Source organism: Labeo rohita, chromosome 18 (assembly GCF_022985175.1).
Source record: "Labeo rohita strain BAU-BD-2019 chromosome 18, IGBB_LRoh.1.0, whole genome shotgun sequence".
Lineage (NCBI taxonomy): Eukaryota > Metazoa > Chordata > Actinopteri > Cypriniformes > Cyprinidae > Labeo > Labeo rohita.
The window spans coordinates 8,938,017-8,954,043 of NC_066886.1; the positions used below are offsets into that span (position 1 = coordinate 8,938,017).

At 36.9% G+C, this 16,027-nt stretch overlaps 1 protein-coding gene across 1 annotated transcript in view; it reads left to right on the forward strand.

Moving 5' to 3' along the window:
- The window catches only part of cdh13 (cadherin 13, H-cadherin (heart)), a 394,548-nt gene that overhangs the window by 332,159 nt on the left and 46,362 nt on the right, over positions 1 to 16,027 (forward strand). Inside the window, exon 10 of the mRNA XM_051135516.1 lies at positions 1,003 to 1,256. Coding sequence (XP_050991473.1) covers positions 1,003 to 1,256 — 254 coding nt within the window. The remainder of the gene's footprint in view (positions 1 to 1,002; positions 1,257 to 16,027) is intronic.

The following is a 16,027-nucleotide window of genomic DNA, read 5'->3' on the forward strand; positions in this document are numbered from 1 at the left end:
CAGTCCTGGAGAGCTGGTGTCCTGCAGAGTTTAGCTCCAACTTGAATCAACAAACCTACAACTAGGTATACAAGTATGCCTAGCACAAGGAGTAGGCAAGTTTAGTCCTAGAGAGCCACAGCCCTGCAGAGTTTAGCTTCAACCCTAAAAAAACTCACCTGCCTGTATCCCTAGTAATCCTGAAGACACTGATTAGCTTGTTCAGGTGTGTTTGATTGGAGTTGGAGCTGCAGCTCTCCTGGAGAGCTGGTGTCCTGCAGAGTTTAGCTCCAACTTGAATCAACAAACCTACAACTAGGTATACAAGTATACAAGTATGCCTAGTACAAGGGTAGGCAAGTTCAGTCCTAGAGAGCCACAGACCTGCAGAGTTCAGCTCCAACCCTGAAAAAAAAAAAAAACCTCATCTGCCTGTATCCCTAGTAATCCTGAAGACATTGATTAGTTTGTTCAAGTGTTTTTGATTAGGGTTGAAGCTGAACTCTGCAGGACTGCAGCTCTCTAGGACAGAACTTTCCTACCCCTGGCCTAGTAAGACCTTGATTACCCAGTTCAGATGTGTTTAATAAACTCTGCAGGACACCAGCCCTGCGAGACCGAGTTTGGAGACCTCTGCCATAAGCTATCTTTGGTTGCAAGACTGTGACAATGCACATCTTTAAACCTCTCTCACAGTACAACGTAGGACCACCAATTAGGAGCCACGTTCATGGAAACTGTCATGATTGTTTTACAATGGCATTCTTTCGTCTAGGACAGCCGAAAATCGTGTCCCAGGCTTAAGAGATAAACTCTGCCGAAATGTGGCTCTCCAGGAGGAGGATTGAATGACTGTACTCTTGTTCCTGTTGTAAAAATGTACCGTAATTTGCTTTTGACAAGGAAGCATGTACAAATTGAAAAATAATGATAAAGAGTCATTTGTTTGGTGTAGTTACTTTCTTGTGTAGCTCGTTAGTTAATTGCTCTTACATAATTCCTTTCGCCTGTTGTCTTTCTCAGCCTCTGGACTATGAAAGTGCAATGTTTCACACCCTGCTGATAAAAGTGGAAAACGAAGACCCTTTGGTTCCTGACGTTGTGTATGGCCCCAGCTCTACAGCTACAGTTTACATTACAGTTATGGATGTGAATGAAGGACCGGTGTTCTTTCCAGATCCTCTGGTTGTCATCAGGAGAGAAAATATTCCCGTAGGGAGCTTCGTGGCCATGCTGAACGCGACTGACCCGGACTACCTACAAACGCAGAGCATAAGGTTGGTGCAGTATGCCTATGACTATGCTTCTCAGTCTTTGTTCCTCCAAGTCTACACTTTGATCATATACAAGGTAGTTGCGATGACAGCACAAACTAATCAAAGCCTCGGGTGAGTGGGTTGGCATGACCCTGTCACTTAGACATGTCTCAGTGTGGTTATTCTTGTCTTACCGTTCTTTGTCCTGCTTCCAGTATATTTACCGTGTACTCAGAGCAGTGTTTGACATATGAGCACACAGCTCTGCATGAGAGAGTTTGACCATCTGTGCAGACATTCATCTTTTGCCCAACTACATGATTGACCAAGTACTTGGAGCCGCTACCTCTAAAATGATTCTCAGAGACTTGTGACAGACCATTACTTTAATGTAGCTTTTTACTTTCCTTGAAGCCTCATTACCTTATCAACAAGGAACTGCAAAAAGGCTGCGCTAGGTTGTAGCGTATTTACATTTATGTATTTGACAGATTCTTTTATCCAAAGTGACTAAAATTGCACTCAAGGTGCACATTTACATTTGATCCATTCTTGATCTCCCTAGGAATCGAACCCAGGACCTTGGCGTTTCTCAAAGTCTTTCTCCATCCCTACTTTATTCATTCCCTCAACCTTCTTTGCTATAAATGTGGTGTGTACACGTTTACATTTGTTATGTGATCTCAGTGTAAGCTGTGCCACGCTTGTTCAGATCAGGAGAATTTAAACAGGCTCCTGTGATTCGTCGTGTCCGCTGAGCGTGTATGAGACTCACAGTATGAAACTTGGTGCGCCGCTGTGATCATGTGCTCTGCCATTATTACCGCCCTGTCCTGCTAGTTAGAGCGAGCCCTCCTCATCACAAACCATATGAGCTCTCTCCCTTCTCTTTCTCATTCTGTCCTCTCTTCATTCTTCATCTCTTCTATATCTGTCCTCTCACTGCCTGCCTCACCTCTTTTGATCTCCTTTTGCCAGTAAAAGGCTCTTTGAAGTACCATAGCTTTCACCTGAGGCTATAAGTGGCAGGACTGAGTACGAAAAAAAAAAAAGAACGGCTGCAGGAAAATGAAAAGGAGGGACAGAGGGAAAGCTTGAGAGGAAACGGCAGAAGGAAGACAGCGATTTGCATGATCTATCTATCTATCTATCTATCTATCTATCTATCTATCTATCTATCTGTCAGTCTGTCGATCTGTCTGTCTGTTCCGTCTGTCTGTCTGTCAATCTGTCGATCTATCAATTTATTTGTCTGTCTGTCGGTCGGTCGGTCAGTCTGTCAGTCTGTCAATCTGTCTATCTAGCTATATCTGTATGTCAGTCTGTCTGTCGGTTGGCTCTGTCTGTCTGTCTGTTCGTCTGTCTATCTGTCGGTCAGTCTGTCTATCTATCTATATCTGTATGTCAGTCTGTCTGTCCTGCAGTCTATCTATCTATCTATCTATCTATCTATCGGTCAATCTGTTGGTCTGTCTGTCTGTCTGTCTGTCTGTCTATCTATATAGCTATGACTGTCTGTCTGTAGGTCTGTCTGTCTTTTCCGTCTGTCTGTCTAACGATCTATCAATCTATTTATCTGTCGGTCAGTCAGTCTGTCTATCTATCTGTCTGTGTGTGTGTGTGTGTGTCTGTCTGTCTGTCTGTCTGTCTGTCTGTCGGTCTATCTAGCTATGTCTGTCTGTTAATCGGTCTGTCGGCTGGCTCATTCGGTCTGTCTGTCTATCTGTGTATTTATCTATCTGTCTGTCTATTGATCGGTCAGTCTGTCGGTCGGTCTGTCTGTCTATCTATCTAGCTATCTAGTTATGTCTGTCTGTCAGTCTGTTGGCCGGTCAGTCTGTCTGTCTGTCTATCTATCTATCTATCTATCTGTCTGTCTGTCTGTCTGTCTGTCTGTTTATCTATCAGTCTATCTATCTGTCTGTATGTCTATCTGTCGTCTGTCTATCTTTCCATCTGTCAGTCTGTCTGTCTATCTAACTATGTCTGTTAATCGGTCTGTCGGTTGGCTCATTCGGTCTGTCTGTCTATCTATCTATCTATCTATCTGTCTGTCTGTCGGTCGGTCAGTCTGTCGGTCTGTCTGTCTCTCTATCTAGTTATCTAGTTATGTCTGTCAGTCTGTTGGTCGGTCAGTCTGTCTGTCTGTCTGTCTGTCTATTTATCTGTCTGTCTATCTATCTGTCTGTCTATTTATCTATCTGTCTATCTATCTGTCTGTATGTCTATTTATCTGTCTATCTGTCTGTGTGTCTATCTATCTGTCTATCTATCTGTCAGTCTGTCTGTCTAACTATGTCTGTATGTTAATCGGTCTGTTGGTTGGCTCATTCGGTCTGTCTGTCTATCTATACATTTATCTGTCTGTCTGTCTGTATGTCTACTTATCTGTCTATCTGCCTGTCTGTCTGTATGTTTATCTATCTATCTATCTATCTATCTATCTATCTATCTATCTATCTATCTATCTATCTATCTATCTATCTATCTATCTATCTATCTATCTGTCTGTCTGTCTGTCTTTCTTTCTGTCTATCAGTCTGCCTGTCTGTCTATTTATCTGTTTGTCTGTCTGTCTGTGTCTATTTATCTGTCTATCTGTATGTTTATCTATCTATCTATCTATCTATCTATCTATCTATCTATCTATCTATCTATCTATTTATCTATCTATCTATCTGTCTATCTATCTGTCTGTCTGTCTATCTGTCTGTCTGTCTCTTATCTATCTATCTATCTATCTATCTATCTATCTATCTATCTATCTATCTATCTATCTATCTATCTATCTATCTATCTATCTATCTGTCTGTCTGTCTGTCTTTCTTTCTGTCTATCAGTCTGCCTGTCTGTCTATTTATCTGTTTGTCTGTCTGTCTGTGTCTATTTATCTGTCTATCTGTATGTTTATCTATCTATCTATCTATCTATCTATCTATCTATCTATCTATCTATCTATTTATCTATCTATCTATCTGTCTATCTATCTGTCTGTCTGTCTATCTGTCTGTCTGTCTCTTATCTATCTATCTATCTATCTATCTATCTATCTATCTATCTATCTATCTATCTATCTATCTATCTATCTATCTATCTGTCTGTCTGTCTGTCTGTCTGTCTGTTTGTCTGTCCATCTATCTATCTATCTATCTACACAGCAGAATCTTTCTGTCATTTCTGTTATTTCTTGTTCTAGTTATCGTTCTGTTATTCTATCTTTTTATCATTCTATATCATTCTGGCACCCTTTTTTTGTATTTTTCCCCCATTCCCTGCAACACAGTTGAGATGACATGAATGTCTTTTAAGGCTTATATTAGCAGAAGCTGCCCCATAGATTGCCCTCTAGCAAGGGCAAAGAGTACAAAAGAAAGTGAAACTCCATTGATCTGTCTTTCTACCTGTGTCCCATGGTACTTCTTAAGGACTGCATTGTAAAAGATATGCAATCAGGCATCCTTGATAAAAGACAAGCATTAAAATGGCTGCAGAATTAGTAGACTTATCAAGAACTACAGATTGTGGAATTGTTATTGTGAACAACAGGAATATTATAGCCATTATAGACCTTTGATTTAAAGACTGGAGAATATGCTGTCAAAAGGTGAAGTTAAATAAAAACGTGTTGTATTTGTTTCTACTACAGTATTAGTTTATATTCTAAGAACATAGAAATGGTTCTGCTTCTAAGAGAAATAAACACCCATTGTTAGGTCCTGTTTGATGTCTGATTCTATTCCTTTTATTGTATACTCCAATTTAGTTTGAATATTCTACATTTTCTTTTGAACTGACAGAAATGGCATTGATTTTTCCATACAACATATTGTTCTCTGGATTTGTCATAAAAAGCTTGTACAGGAACCATAATGCATAAGAGCGCTTTTCACATCCTGCCAGTTGTATCTCTCTATTGATAAAAGATAAAAGGAAAATGGTCTAGAGTGATTCAGTGAGATTATTTATTAGAGTTAGAGTTTGTTTGTTTGCTATTTATCGATTCAATCTTTTTGGTGAATTACAGGAAATTTCCAGATCCAAGAATGCTATGATTGTTTAGGCTCTAACAGCAGGCCATACATTTAGCTTGATTCTTTTGTGAAATAAAACCTGCCACACTTTAGGATCATTGTGCTTTTCAACAGCAGATATGTTTGAAGCTCTCATTTGAGCTTAAATCAGTCTTTATCAGACGTTCCTCCGAGTGCTCCTCTGAATGAGTAATTCAGAGGAGCATGTCAGACAAGGTTAAGATTTTGGGGTCTCTGATGTGTTGGCTCAAAGGTTTTTAGAGTTTTCTTCCATCTCCACCCCTTTATTTAGCTCTGTCAGGCTTGTCAGGATAAGGTGAGCTCTGCATCATTGCTAGCCTGAGGGAAATCACAAACACAGACACTATCAGAATTATGGGAAGGCTCGTTGGGTGCAAGCTCCCTCACCGCCACAGGTCGTTAGGAGTGATGTTGAGGAGATGTCCGTGAAATACACTGGGTAGAATTTAAAAAAATAGATGTAAAGGGCTCCATTTGATGCTAACAGTAGAGGTTAACATGTTTTTAAAGCTCATTGTCAATTGATGCTAGTCTACAGTCTTTTTCAATCAACATATTGATATTGGATACCATATGTAGTTATTATAGTATTCCCGAGCAAAACAAAGAGGATCTTCAATGAGCACAGTCATATTTCAGTTTCTGTATAGAATATAATAATAGCTGGTCTTGTGTAACAGTTAGTCCCCCACGGAGTGCCATCCACATCCAAAATGTAGCGCTTTCCCCTGGATCAGTGCATAAATCCCAGTCCAGCTCTGCTTCAAAGCTGTCTTTGAGTTGATCTTGCTCCAAAAAAGAGTTTCAGAACAGCCCTGTATACATAATTCTGAGTTTGTTCCTCCCTTTGGCTGTGCCACAGTTTAAAGCTCAGAGAAAAGGAGGAGAAAGACACAGAAAAGATGGCTGGAGCCTGTTTGTGTGGGGAATTTCTCACATCTCTTTATATACCGCATAGTCAAGATCAAGAGCGCTCATTCCTGAAGACACTGATTATTTACGCTTTCTACAGCTGCTAGGAATTTGCCACATTGTGCTAGATCTTAGACTGCTTTCTAAGTGAAAATTTCCTGATAATTTACTCTCTTTCTTTACTTTATCTTTCTTTCTTCAGTCAAAAGGAAATTATGGTTTATGAGGAAAACATTCCAGGATTTATTCCAGAAATAAGGGTCTTATGTAGTGAAACGATCTGTCCTTTGTCCGTTACGTAATGCTTGAAGTCATAGGGGAAAAAAAGTATTTTTTTTCCTGTAATTTTTTTAGGGCTGTCAAACGATTAAACACGATTAATCGCATACAAAATAAAAGTTTGAGTTTGCCTAATAAATTGAGTTTGCCATTATTATGTATATATAAATACAAACACATTCATGTATATATTTAAGAAATATTTACAAGTATATATATTTATTATAATTTTTATATAATCGATATTATATATAAATAAAAATATTTTGTACATAACATATTTATTTTACATATATACATCAATTTGTGTGTATTTATATATACATAGTAATTACACACAGTACACACAAATTTATTAGGCAAACTCAAAATTTTATTTTGTATGCGATTAATTGCGATTAATTGCGATTAATCGTTGGACAGCCCTAAAAATGCTCTTTTTGGACCTTCAACCCACTGGCTCCCACTGAAGTTCACTATATGGAGAAAAATTTAATTGTTTTCCTCAGAAACCTTAATTTCTTTTTGACTGAAAAAAGAAAGACAGGAACATCTTGGATGACAGGGGTGAGTAAATTATCAGGAAATTTTTATTCAGGAAGTGAACTACTCTTTTAATACACTAGCAGTTTTCGAATACTCACTTTTTCAGTTTTTATCTGACATGTATGAAGCTTAATACCTCAGATTACTTTAAAATTACAGAAAAAATAAACAGAACCAATACAAGTTTGTAGATTAAAAAATTATTAATGGAATCTTTATGTAAATCAGATGCAATTAAATTCTAAATGCATAAAAACAAGCTCCTTTTTCTTCCTGAAATACACATTATGAGTTGCGAACAGCATTTCGTGTTCACTAACTCATTGCGTATTAATTTATTAAAAAGATAAATGTTCTTTAGATGCTCTGCAGCTAAATTAATTCAAGGTCTTTTGTATGATTTTATGAGCAATCGTTTCAATGCGTGTTAAATATGATTCATGATTCATTCTACACAGCATAACGTTTCCTCATCTGACTGTAATAACAAATATCTATTCACATTTTCAAGCAGATTTGAGTGGTAATAATGTATTGGTGCATATTTATTCCTCTATATGAGCAGTCGTATGATAAAAAGCAAGTTAATGGATGCATCTTTGTCAGTAGCACCATTGCTTTGGACACAGCTGCAGTCTGTGCAGACGCTGTATCATCTGTGCCGTTTTACTAAAACACTGCTTGTTTAGTGATGTTAAATTGTTTCTGACATTGCGGTTCACTCCTCTACTTGTGCAGGCTGGAAAAGTTGTAGTCATTGTGAAATTTAATGAGATGCAGAACATGAATTTCTCTCCTCTCGCCGCTTTGCTCTCCTGACCTACAGGATGTGACTGAGCTGCGTCCTCCTTCGTGGGATCTGCTTTCTTTGCACCCTTCTCTCATTAGTTTGTTTTGGAACTGCAGTACTCAGCAAGTACGGAAAGATGACAGGCCGTGTCTAGATGTCAGGCCAGTTTTCCTCTCATTAGAGCAGAGGATCTCGACCTTTGTATCTTCAAGGTTGCCCTCTGTCAGAGGCCCCCTAGAGGTCAAAGGTTACTTTTCTAAACAAAGTAAAAGCTTAAAATAATATAAATAATTATGATTGTTTTTTGTTTGTTTGTTTTTTAAGAAGAAAGACACTTGCTTTGCATAGCTAACTTATTAAAACTTTTTCAAGTAAATATAAAATAGTTAAAATAGTCACTGGGGGAAAGAAAATAAAAACTAAATTTGCCAATATGCATTAGATTTGCTGACATTTCTTGGCAGGATAAATGATAAATTTGTTCTATGCTGCCAAGAAATGTCAAAATGAAAACTCAGCAGTACACTTAAATGTACATGTTCTTGATTTTCTCCAAATATGTCATTTTTTATGTCAAGGTATACCTTCATGTTTAGAGGTTTTGGCATTTTTAGTTATTACATTTTTTAATATGACATCATTTTTAAATGATTTTAAGACATCTTGCTGCCCCTAGCTTGTGTAAATGTAATTGGGATTTGTATGGCGTTGCACAGATACATAATCCATTTAGTTGCAAAAATGTTTTCATAATTGCACTTGACTTTGGCTGTTCCTGCCGTGCATTATGTGGGTGCTGTGGGTTTGTATATGTTAATGTCTCTTTGTGTATATGTGGGCAAACCATTAATTAATCACCAGAGTTAAATGAACTCTTTTAGAGGTAAGTTTAAGTTTGCTGTAATTTGTAAGCCATGATTAATCACCAGTAATTGTACGTGTGTGCATTGTGTTTATCTAGAGGTCCCTCTTCTTCTATTCAACAGTGCAATATTGTAGTATGGCTGTCTGTTTTAATTAACGACAGCTCCGCTGGCTTCGCATCTCTGGAAACTCTGAGCGACCACAGCGACCCCTTATTCTACCGAGTTCCTGGAACGTAAAGATGTCTTAAAAAATAAATAAAACAAGTATGCAGCATTCAGAATAATCTCTCGTGAGCTGTGCTGAGAGTTTAGTTGACAGCGGAGGAGGGAAGAGTTTGGGCTGGTTCACGTCAGGTCTTGCTTACTCTGCAGTGGCTGCTCAAAAGAATAACTGCACTTGGAAAAACTGAATTAATTGTGATAAATGTGAAGACGCCCGGCCTCTGTGACTTCTTTCTTTATGGAGTTAACCGTTTCTCACACAGAAACAAGATATGGTTGGTTTTCCTCATTAGTTCCACAGTGTCAGCTATAATTCCAAGATAGTGTCTTATCTTATTTTCTTTGCACAGGGCCAGTGACGTCCTCATGATTGTTGCTTGCATTTTATTGCATGCTAAAACATCAAATAATGCAGATTCAATCTTGAAAATGTACATGGGACATTCTACAGAATTGGTCCGAAGTCAGAGTTAGAAACGTGTTTGTATGTATACAAACTGAAAAATATTCAAGGTACACATTTCTAGTAATTGCGCAGTTAATTCTCATATTGTATTTTTAGAAAGTTTTGGAGTATTTGTCCTCTTCTCAAATTTGTCTCTAGCGAAACAGTAATAATAATTTAATTAGAAGAGTTGTATTGACCTATTAAGATTTTGCTTGCATCTAGATTGCAAATTTTTTTTTTTTTTTTTTTTTTTTTTTTTTGCTATTTTATTAACATTTTTTCCATAACAATTCAAGTTTTAACTCATAAATCACACTCGAAATATTGTTAAAACTTGCATCTAGATTGCAAATTTTTTTTTTTTTTTTTTTTTTTTTGCTATTTTATTAACATTTTTTCCATAACAATTCAAGTTTTAACAATATTTCGAGTGTGATTTATGAGATTTGTTGTATTTTGAATCCAGTTTGTCTTTGTAAAAGGCAAAGTTGATCATACTGATTTCAAAGTTAAGGATTCATTAGTTTGAATACAGCAAACCAAAAACTATCATAACATCTTAGTTGATCATTTAGTATACTTTATTTTTGACAAAACATCCCATGTTTCGGTCGTGACAGCACATTTTCAGTAGTGACAGTAATGCTTTGGTAGCAACCACATCACATTGCAGAATTTTAACTCACATACTAAAACACTATAAAACATGAAATGCATAACTGTACTAAAATTTTGTTTATTTCCACCAAATATGAGGATTATGTGTTCCCCTTTGTCACTACCGAAACAATGATGACGTTTCGTTCATGACTGTAACATTAGTGACAATTCTATGGGACAACGCCTTTTTTTTTTTTTTTTCTTTTCAGGATTCTGAGTAGAAAGAACAGTATTTAATTAAAATAAAAGTCTTTAGTAACATTACTAAATTACTTTAGTAGCAAACATGTCTATACTGTTACTTTTTAACAAGTTAAAGGGATAGTTCACCCAAAAATAAAAAATGTTTATGTTTATCTGCTTATCCCCAGGGCATCCAAGATGTAGGTGACTTTGTTTCTTCAGTAGAACATGAACAAAGATTTTTAACTCAAACCGCTGCAGTCTGTCAGTCATATAATGTCAGTCAATGGCTACCAAATCTTTGAGAGTAAAAAAAACATAGCAGTGAATCAGAGGTAAAAAAATAATATAAATACTGTTCAGTTTCTTGCACAAACCGATCGTTTCATGTTTTAGGACATCAGTGTATCGTCACGAGTCGCAGGGTTTAATTTGGTTTTGTTTGTGTATGGGTTTTTTTACTCTGAAAGATTTGGTATCCATTGACTGCCATTATATGACTGACAGACTGCAATGGTTTGAGTTAAAAATCTTCGTTTGTGTTCTACTGAACAAACAAAGTCACCTACATCTTGGATGCCCTGGGAGTAAGCAGATAAACATCAAATTTTCATTTTTGGGTGAACTGTCCCTTTAATGCATCCTTGCTGAATAATTGATTTCTTTCAACAGATCTTAAACATTTGAATGGCAGTATGCATACATATATCCGGCGCACACTGTAAAAAGAATTTCTGTAAAATTTACGGTAAAAAACGGCAGCTGTGGTTGCCAGAATTTTACAGTAAAAATAATATGGTAGCAACGTTTTACGTTTGTCACTTAAATTTACAGGTAAATACCGCAATTTCATTAACTGATATAATGTTAATGTACCAACCTGTTGAAGTATTGAAATCTGTTTTGTACGTTGATAATACACTGATAACCACCAAAAGCAGGTGGTGATGAGAAAGTCACATGATGAACAAAAGCCCAATCACAAGCAGCTTTTAAATATTAACATATATAGAAGGTGCACAGTGTCATTCACACAAACACTGAACACCATCATGGTAACACACATGCAATAAAGATTAATTTAACAACATTAGATGTAACATACAACCCTAATGTACAAAACTTCTACAAAAAAAAAAGTTTATTCAACAAAAAACATCCAATTAAAAAAATAAAATGTAACACAGGGAATTCTGGGAATGTCAATTTACAGTTATTCACTTTTATCGTTAACCATTTAACAGGTTTTTACTGTAGCATTTTTACAGTTTTTTACCCTTAAATTTGCGGTCATTTTTAACAGTGCAGAAGACGGTTCACATTTAAAGTTCTTTGAGCCAGTAGAATCACTTTGGGGTCTGAGGGGAATAGGATTCTGGAAGGGAAAGAATCTTGCGCAACTCTGATTGTGTGCCGCAGGAAGCCATTTTGGCTCATTTTCATGCAAATTCATAAAATACAGGCTTGTCCAACGGAAAAAGACAGACTGCAACAAAACTGTGTCTGATCTCTATTTCCTCTTGACATTAATAATGAGTACCGTGGCATTAGTCTAGGAAACAGTTGTGAGAGACAGCCATTATGCGGTTAAATAATTAAAACTTTCCAAAGGTGCCAACAGGAAAGATTGTGAGTGGCAAGGCCTCTCTGAAGCATGGATAAATTGGTTTTCTCTGACTTAATTACAGGGTTATGATTTTCAACCGATGCAAAGAGCTGCTTTTTGTGCCTTATTATGATAATAAATTAGATTTTATGTATTGCATTGCTGAGGCATGATAATTTATGGAAATGAAGCTGAGGTAGTGGTTCCTGTTACCTCAGTTATGCAGTTTAGTTCTCAGGCGGTGAGCTCCTAAAAAAAAAAGTGTGAAAGAGATAGAGGATGGATCCCAGAGTGTGTGTGGTGTGTCCGTACGCTTGACTGCTGATACCACACCAAGAGCTTTGATGATTCTCACAGTCTTTGCTTAAGCTTACAGTAATCAAGTGAACGTTTGTCTGAACACATGCTCCTCAATCCTCAGTGGCTGAATAAACTTTGCACAGCTTGGCACATCTTTACTGACGGGAGTCTCAGTTGGAAACGGCATTGTTCTAAGAGGTCCTAACATCACAGCCTGTCCAGCTAAATTGCCTCCCTGTAACCAGAGGGTACTTAAGCAGGCTCCAGATGTTACATAGACTTACATGCTCTGGAAAAAAAGGTATAAAATGGTCCCTGGGGCAGTACCTTTTCAAAAGGTGCTATTATGTACTTTTAAAGTACTAATATGTGACCCTGGACCACAAAACCAGTCATAGGTAGCACTGGTATATTTGTAGCAATAGCCAACAATACATTGTATGAGTAAAAACTATCGATTTTTCTTTTATGCCAAAACTCATCAGGATATTAAGTAAAGATCATGTTCCATGAAAATATTTTGTAAATTTCCTACTGTGAATATATCAAATCTTAATTTTTAATTAGTAATATGCATTGCTAAGAACTTCATGTGGACAGCTTTATTCAGTAGTTCTTTTTTTTTTTTTTGGCACCCTCAGATTCCAGATTTTCAAATATTTGTATCTCGGCCAAATATTGTCCTGTCCTAACCAACCATACATAAATGGAAAGCAAAATAATAACTGACATAATAATTGACCCTTATGACAGGTTTTGTGGTGCATATTACTAATGCATATTACTAATCAAAAATGAAGTTTTGATATATTTATGGTACAAAATTCAATATTACAATATTGAACTACAAAATTACAATATTCATGAAACATGATCTTTACTTAATACCCTGATGAATTTTGGCATAAAAAACAAAATCAATAATTTTGACCCATGCAATGTATTGTTGGCTATTGTTACAAATATACCCATGCTACATAAAACTGGTTTTGTGGTCCAGGGTCACATTTAGGAACAAAGTGTCTTTATCAGTCAGTCAGTGAATCATTCATACAACTGATTCTTTCAAAACAGAATCATTCATGTGCGACACAAATCTGTATGAGTGAATTTTTTAATCGTTCCCTCAAGCAGTTTGTTCAAAACACAGATTTGTTCAAGAACGCCATTACTTTGTGTTTCCTTTTGCAATTTTTTTGAAAGAGCATGAATAATGGGCAAAATAAACAATTATGTTGCATATACAAAGCAATATCAATTTATTTTTCATATATCTTTATCAATGATATATTCTTTATTTATGATATTGCATAGAGAAAGAAATTAATTTTGCTTAAATATATTTTATATTTTAATGTATATTATTTAACATAACATTATTAACAAATTATTGATCTAAATACATGCATATGTATAATTGTTATATAATTTCTATATCGTTGCCAAAATTTTAAACACTTAAAGTGTAATAATATTTTACAATATTAATGTTTCACTATTTTTGATTAAATAAAGGCAACCTTGGTGTGCAGAAGAGACTTCTTTCAAAAACATATAAAAGTATATACTATTTTGTAATAAAAATGTCCTTTATATTTTAAAATATAAGTAGCTTGCAGCTTGACAAGCTGGCTTTTCAAAGTACATTCCTCGATCCTAGAAGAATGTTTGTGTGTGTGTTTATGTGTGTATACTGAACCTATGTAGGCTGTCAGAGGGTAAAGCACAGAGTGAGATGAATGGACGGCGAGCGACGGTCTGAACTTTAACGAGGAGTTAATGGACAGGCTGGCAGAACGGACTGCACCACAGAAGGGGTCTGATTCCCTCTGAGTCTGACCATGGCTGATTGATGGGCCGTCTCCCTCTGTTTATATTTTCGTGCCTCCCTGTCACATTTATTTCCTTTGTACAGCTCTTTCTGCCAATATGAAACCGAAATATCTGCAGGGGTGACAACAGCAATTTGTCCCAGACATGAGAGCGGAGGGAGAGTTTATGGCACAGCTTTTTCTCATCAACGTCTGCATCTTTGCGCACTGATCTGGGGTCCGACGGATGCACCTGTGGGAGTTAAGTTAAGTTTAGCCAGTGTGAATAAATCCCATGGAAAGATGAACTCAGAACGAGAATGATGCTGAGTTTGGGAAAGGAGATTTTCTTTGTTTTTCTCCCTCCATCTTCGCTCAGAATAGGATGTCTAGTTCCAAACCACACTGGCATTGAATTTCAATGGCAAAAAGTAATATCCTAATGGGTGCATCCATCCTATTTTACAAACATGGGACGGTCAGCATTAGTGTAAGTGTGTCACATGCTTTTCCCTACAGATGTATGTTTGCTAAAAAGGCCTGTTTTTAGGGCTACAGCATGAAACTCAGCTCAACAGAACAGTAAAAAGAGAACACATTAATATTTGAACAACAAAGTTTCACATCAAGTCTAAAAATATTTATTACATTTTAGTTTAAATCCACCTATTATTATTTGCATCTATGTGACATGTTTTTTTTTTTAAAAAAGTCCACAGTTCAACATGTGAGGCAGCACTGGTTTCTCTTCACATAGATCCACTCCTGACCACAGACCAGGAATAAAAGGAGCAGAATTTATGTACAAAGAGGCCAGAATTACCCTCCTGCAGCAGAGAAGCAGTTTGCAGCTTTCCGCTGTTTTCTATTAGAAGGTAACGTGGTGAAAAGCCCCTCTGGCCTCCGTGCCCTCGTGCTGATACAGAAGCATAAATATGCACCAAACCCCGGGCCCTCTCCAGGCCTGACACATCATGAAAGGGTGTAAGGAGTATTTGAAAAAGTGGCTCAAGGAGAGGCATTTCTTACATTTTAGATTGTGGTGAAGAAGTGGTCTTGTTTTTTCGTTTTTTGGGTTGAAGGCCAATGGCCTAACCTGGTGAAGTGGGCTTGTATGTTTTGTTAGCAGTTACTATTGTGCACTTGAATAAAAGGTTTTTGTAACTAGACTTGAAAACTGACCATAACTTTTTAAAGTCGGTTACATTGTGTAAAAACGTATTTTAGGTCTGATTTGAATACAAAAACAAGATTCTTAATGTCTTAACATTGTGGCCAAGTTTATACAACTTAAATACTTTATACAACAAAATATTTCTTTTGCTTGATTTTAACCGACTCTCATTTTTACAAAACAGTATTGATTCTTAAATCCCAAGAATCGATTAGTCTAGCCTGTTTTTAGTTAAAGGGGTCATCGGATACAAAACTCACTTTTACATGTTGTTTGAACATAAATGTGTGTTGGCAGTGTGTGTACACAAGCACCCTATTATGATAAAATCCACCCAATGGTATTTCTTTATAAGATCTAACCCCCATTTTTCAAATCAATCCGTTCTCAGCCACTTGTCAGTGTGACGTCACATCGACAAAGGCCGCTTCCACAATAGTTGATTGACATCATTGTCTAACCTTAGACCTGACTGAGCTGTAACAGTTTAAGTCCGTTTTGTCGACTCCGGTGCAGGGGAAGACAAGAATGTCTCAAATTGAGCGATTTAGGTGTTCTGTTGTTGGATGTAATAATGATCATAGCAGTCATCATTTACTCCCAACATCTTATTAACGTTACTTTCGTTTTACAAGGAAATGCACCCGGCGATCTACATAAATGCGTCTATGTTTGCACAAATCGTTCGTGATGCGGCTTCACCTACGGCAGAAGTAAGTATAAGGGTTTTTATGCATCTTTGCAAATTGCCTTTCTTAATAATGTGCTAGTTAGCAAGTTTTGCGGCTAAATGTGGCTAAAGTAAACAGACTGGCTCGTCACCCCACAGAAGAGAGGGACGGGGTGAGCAGAGCTCATTAGCATTTAAAGAAACATGCAACAGAATGGCTCGCTCTGAACAGGGATGATTTTGACAAGGTAAAATACTGTTTTTTACACTATC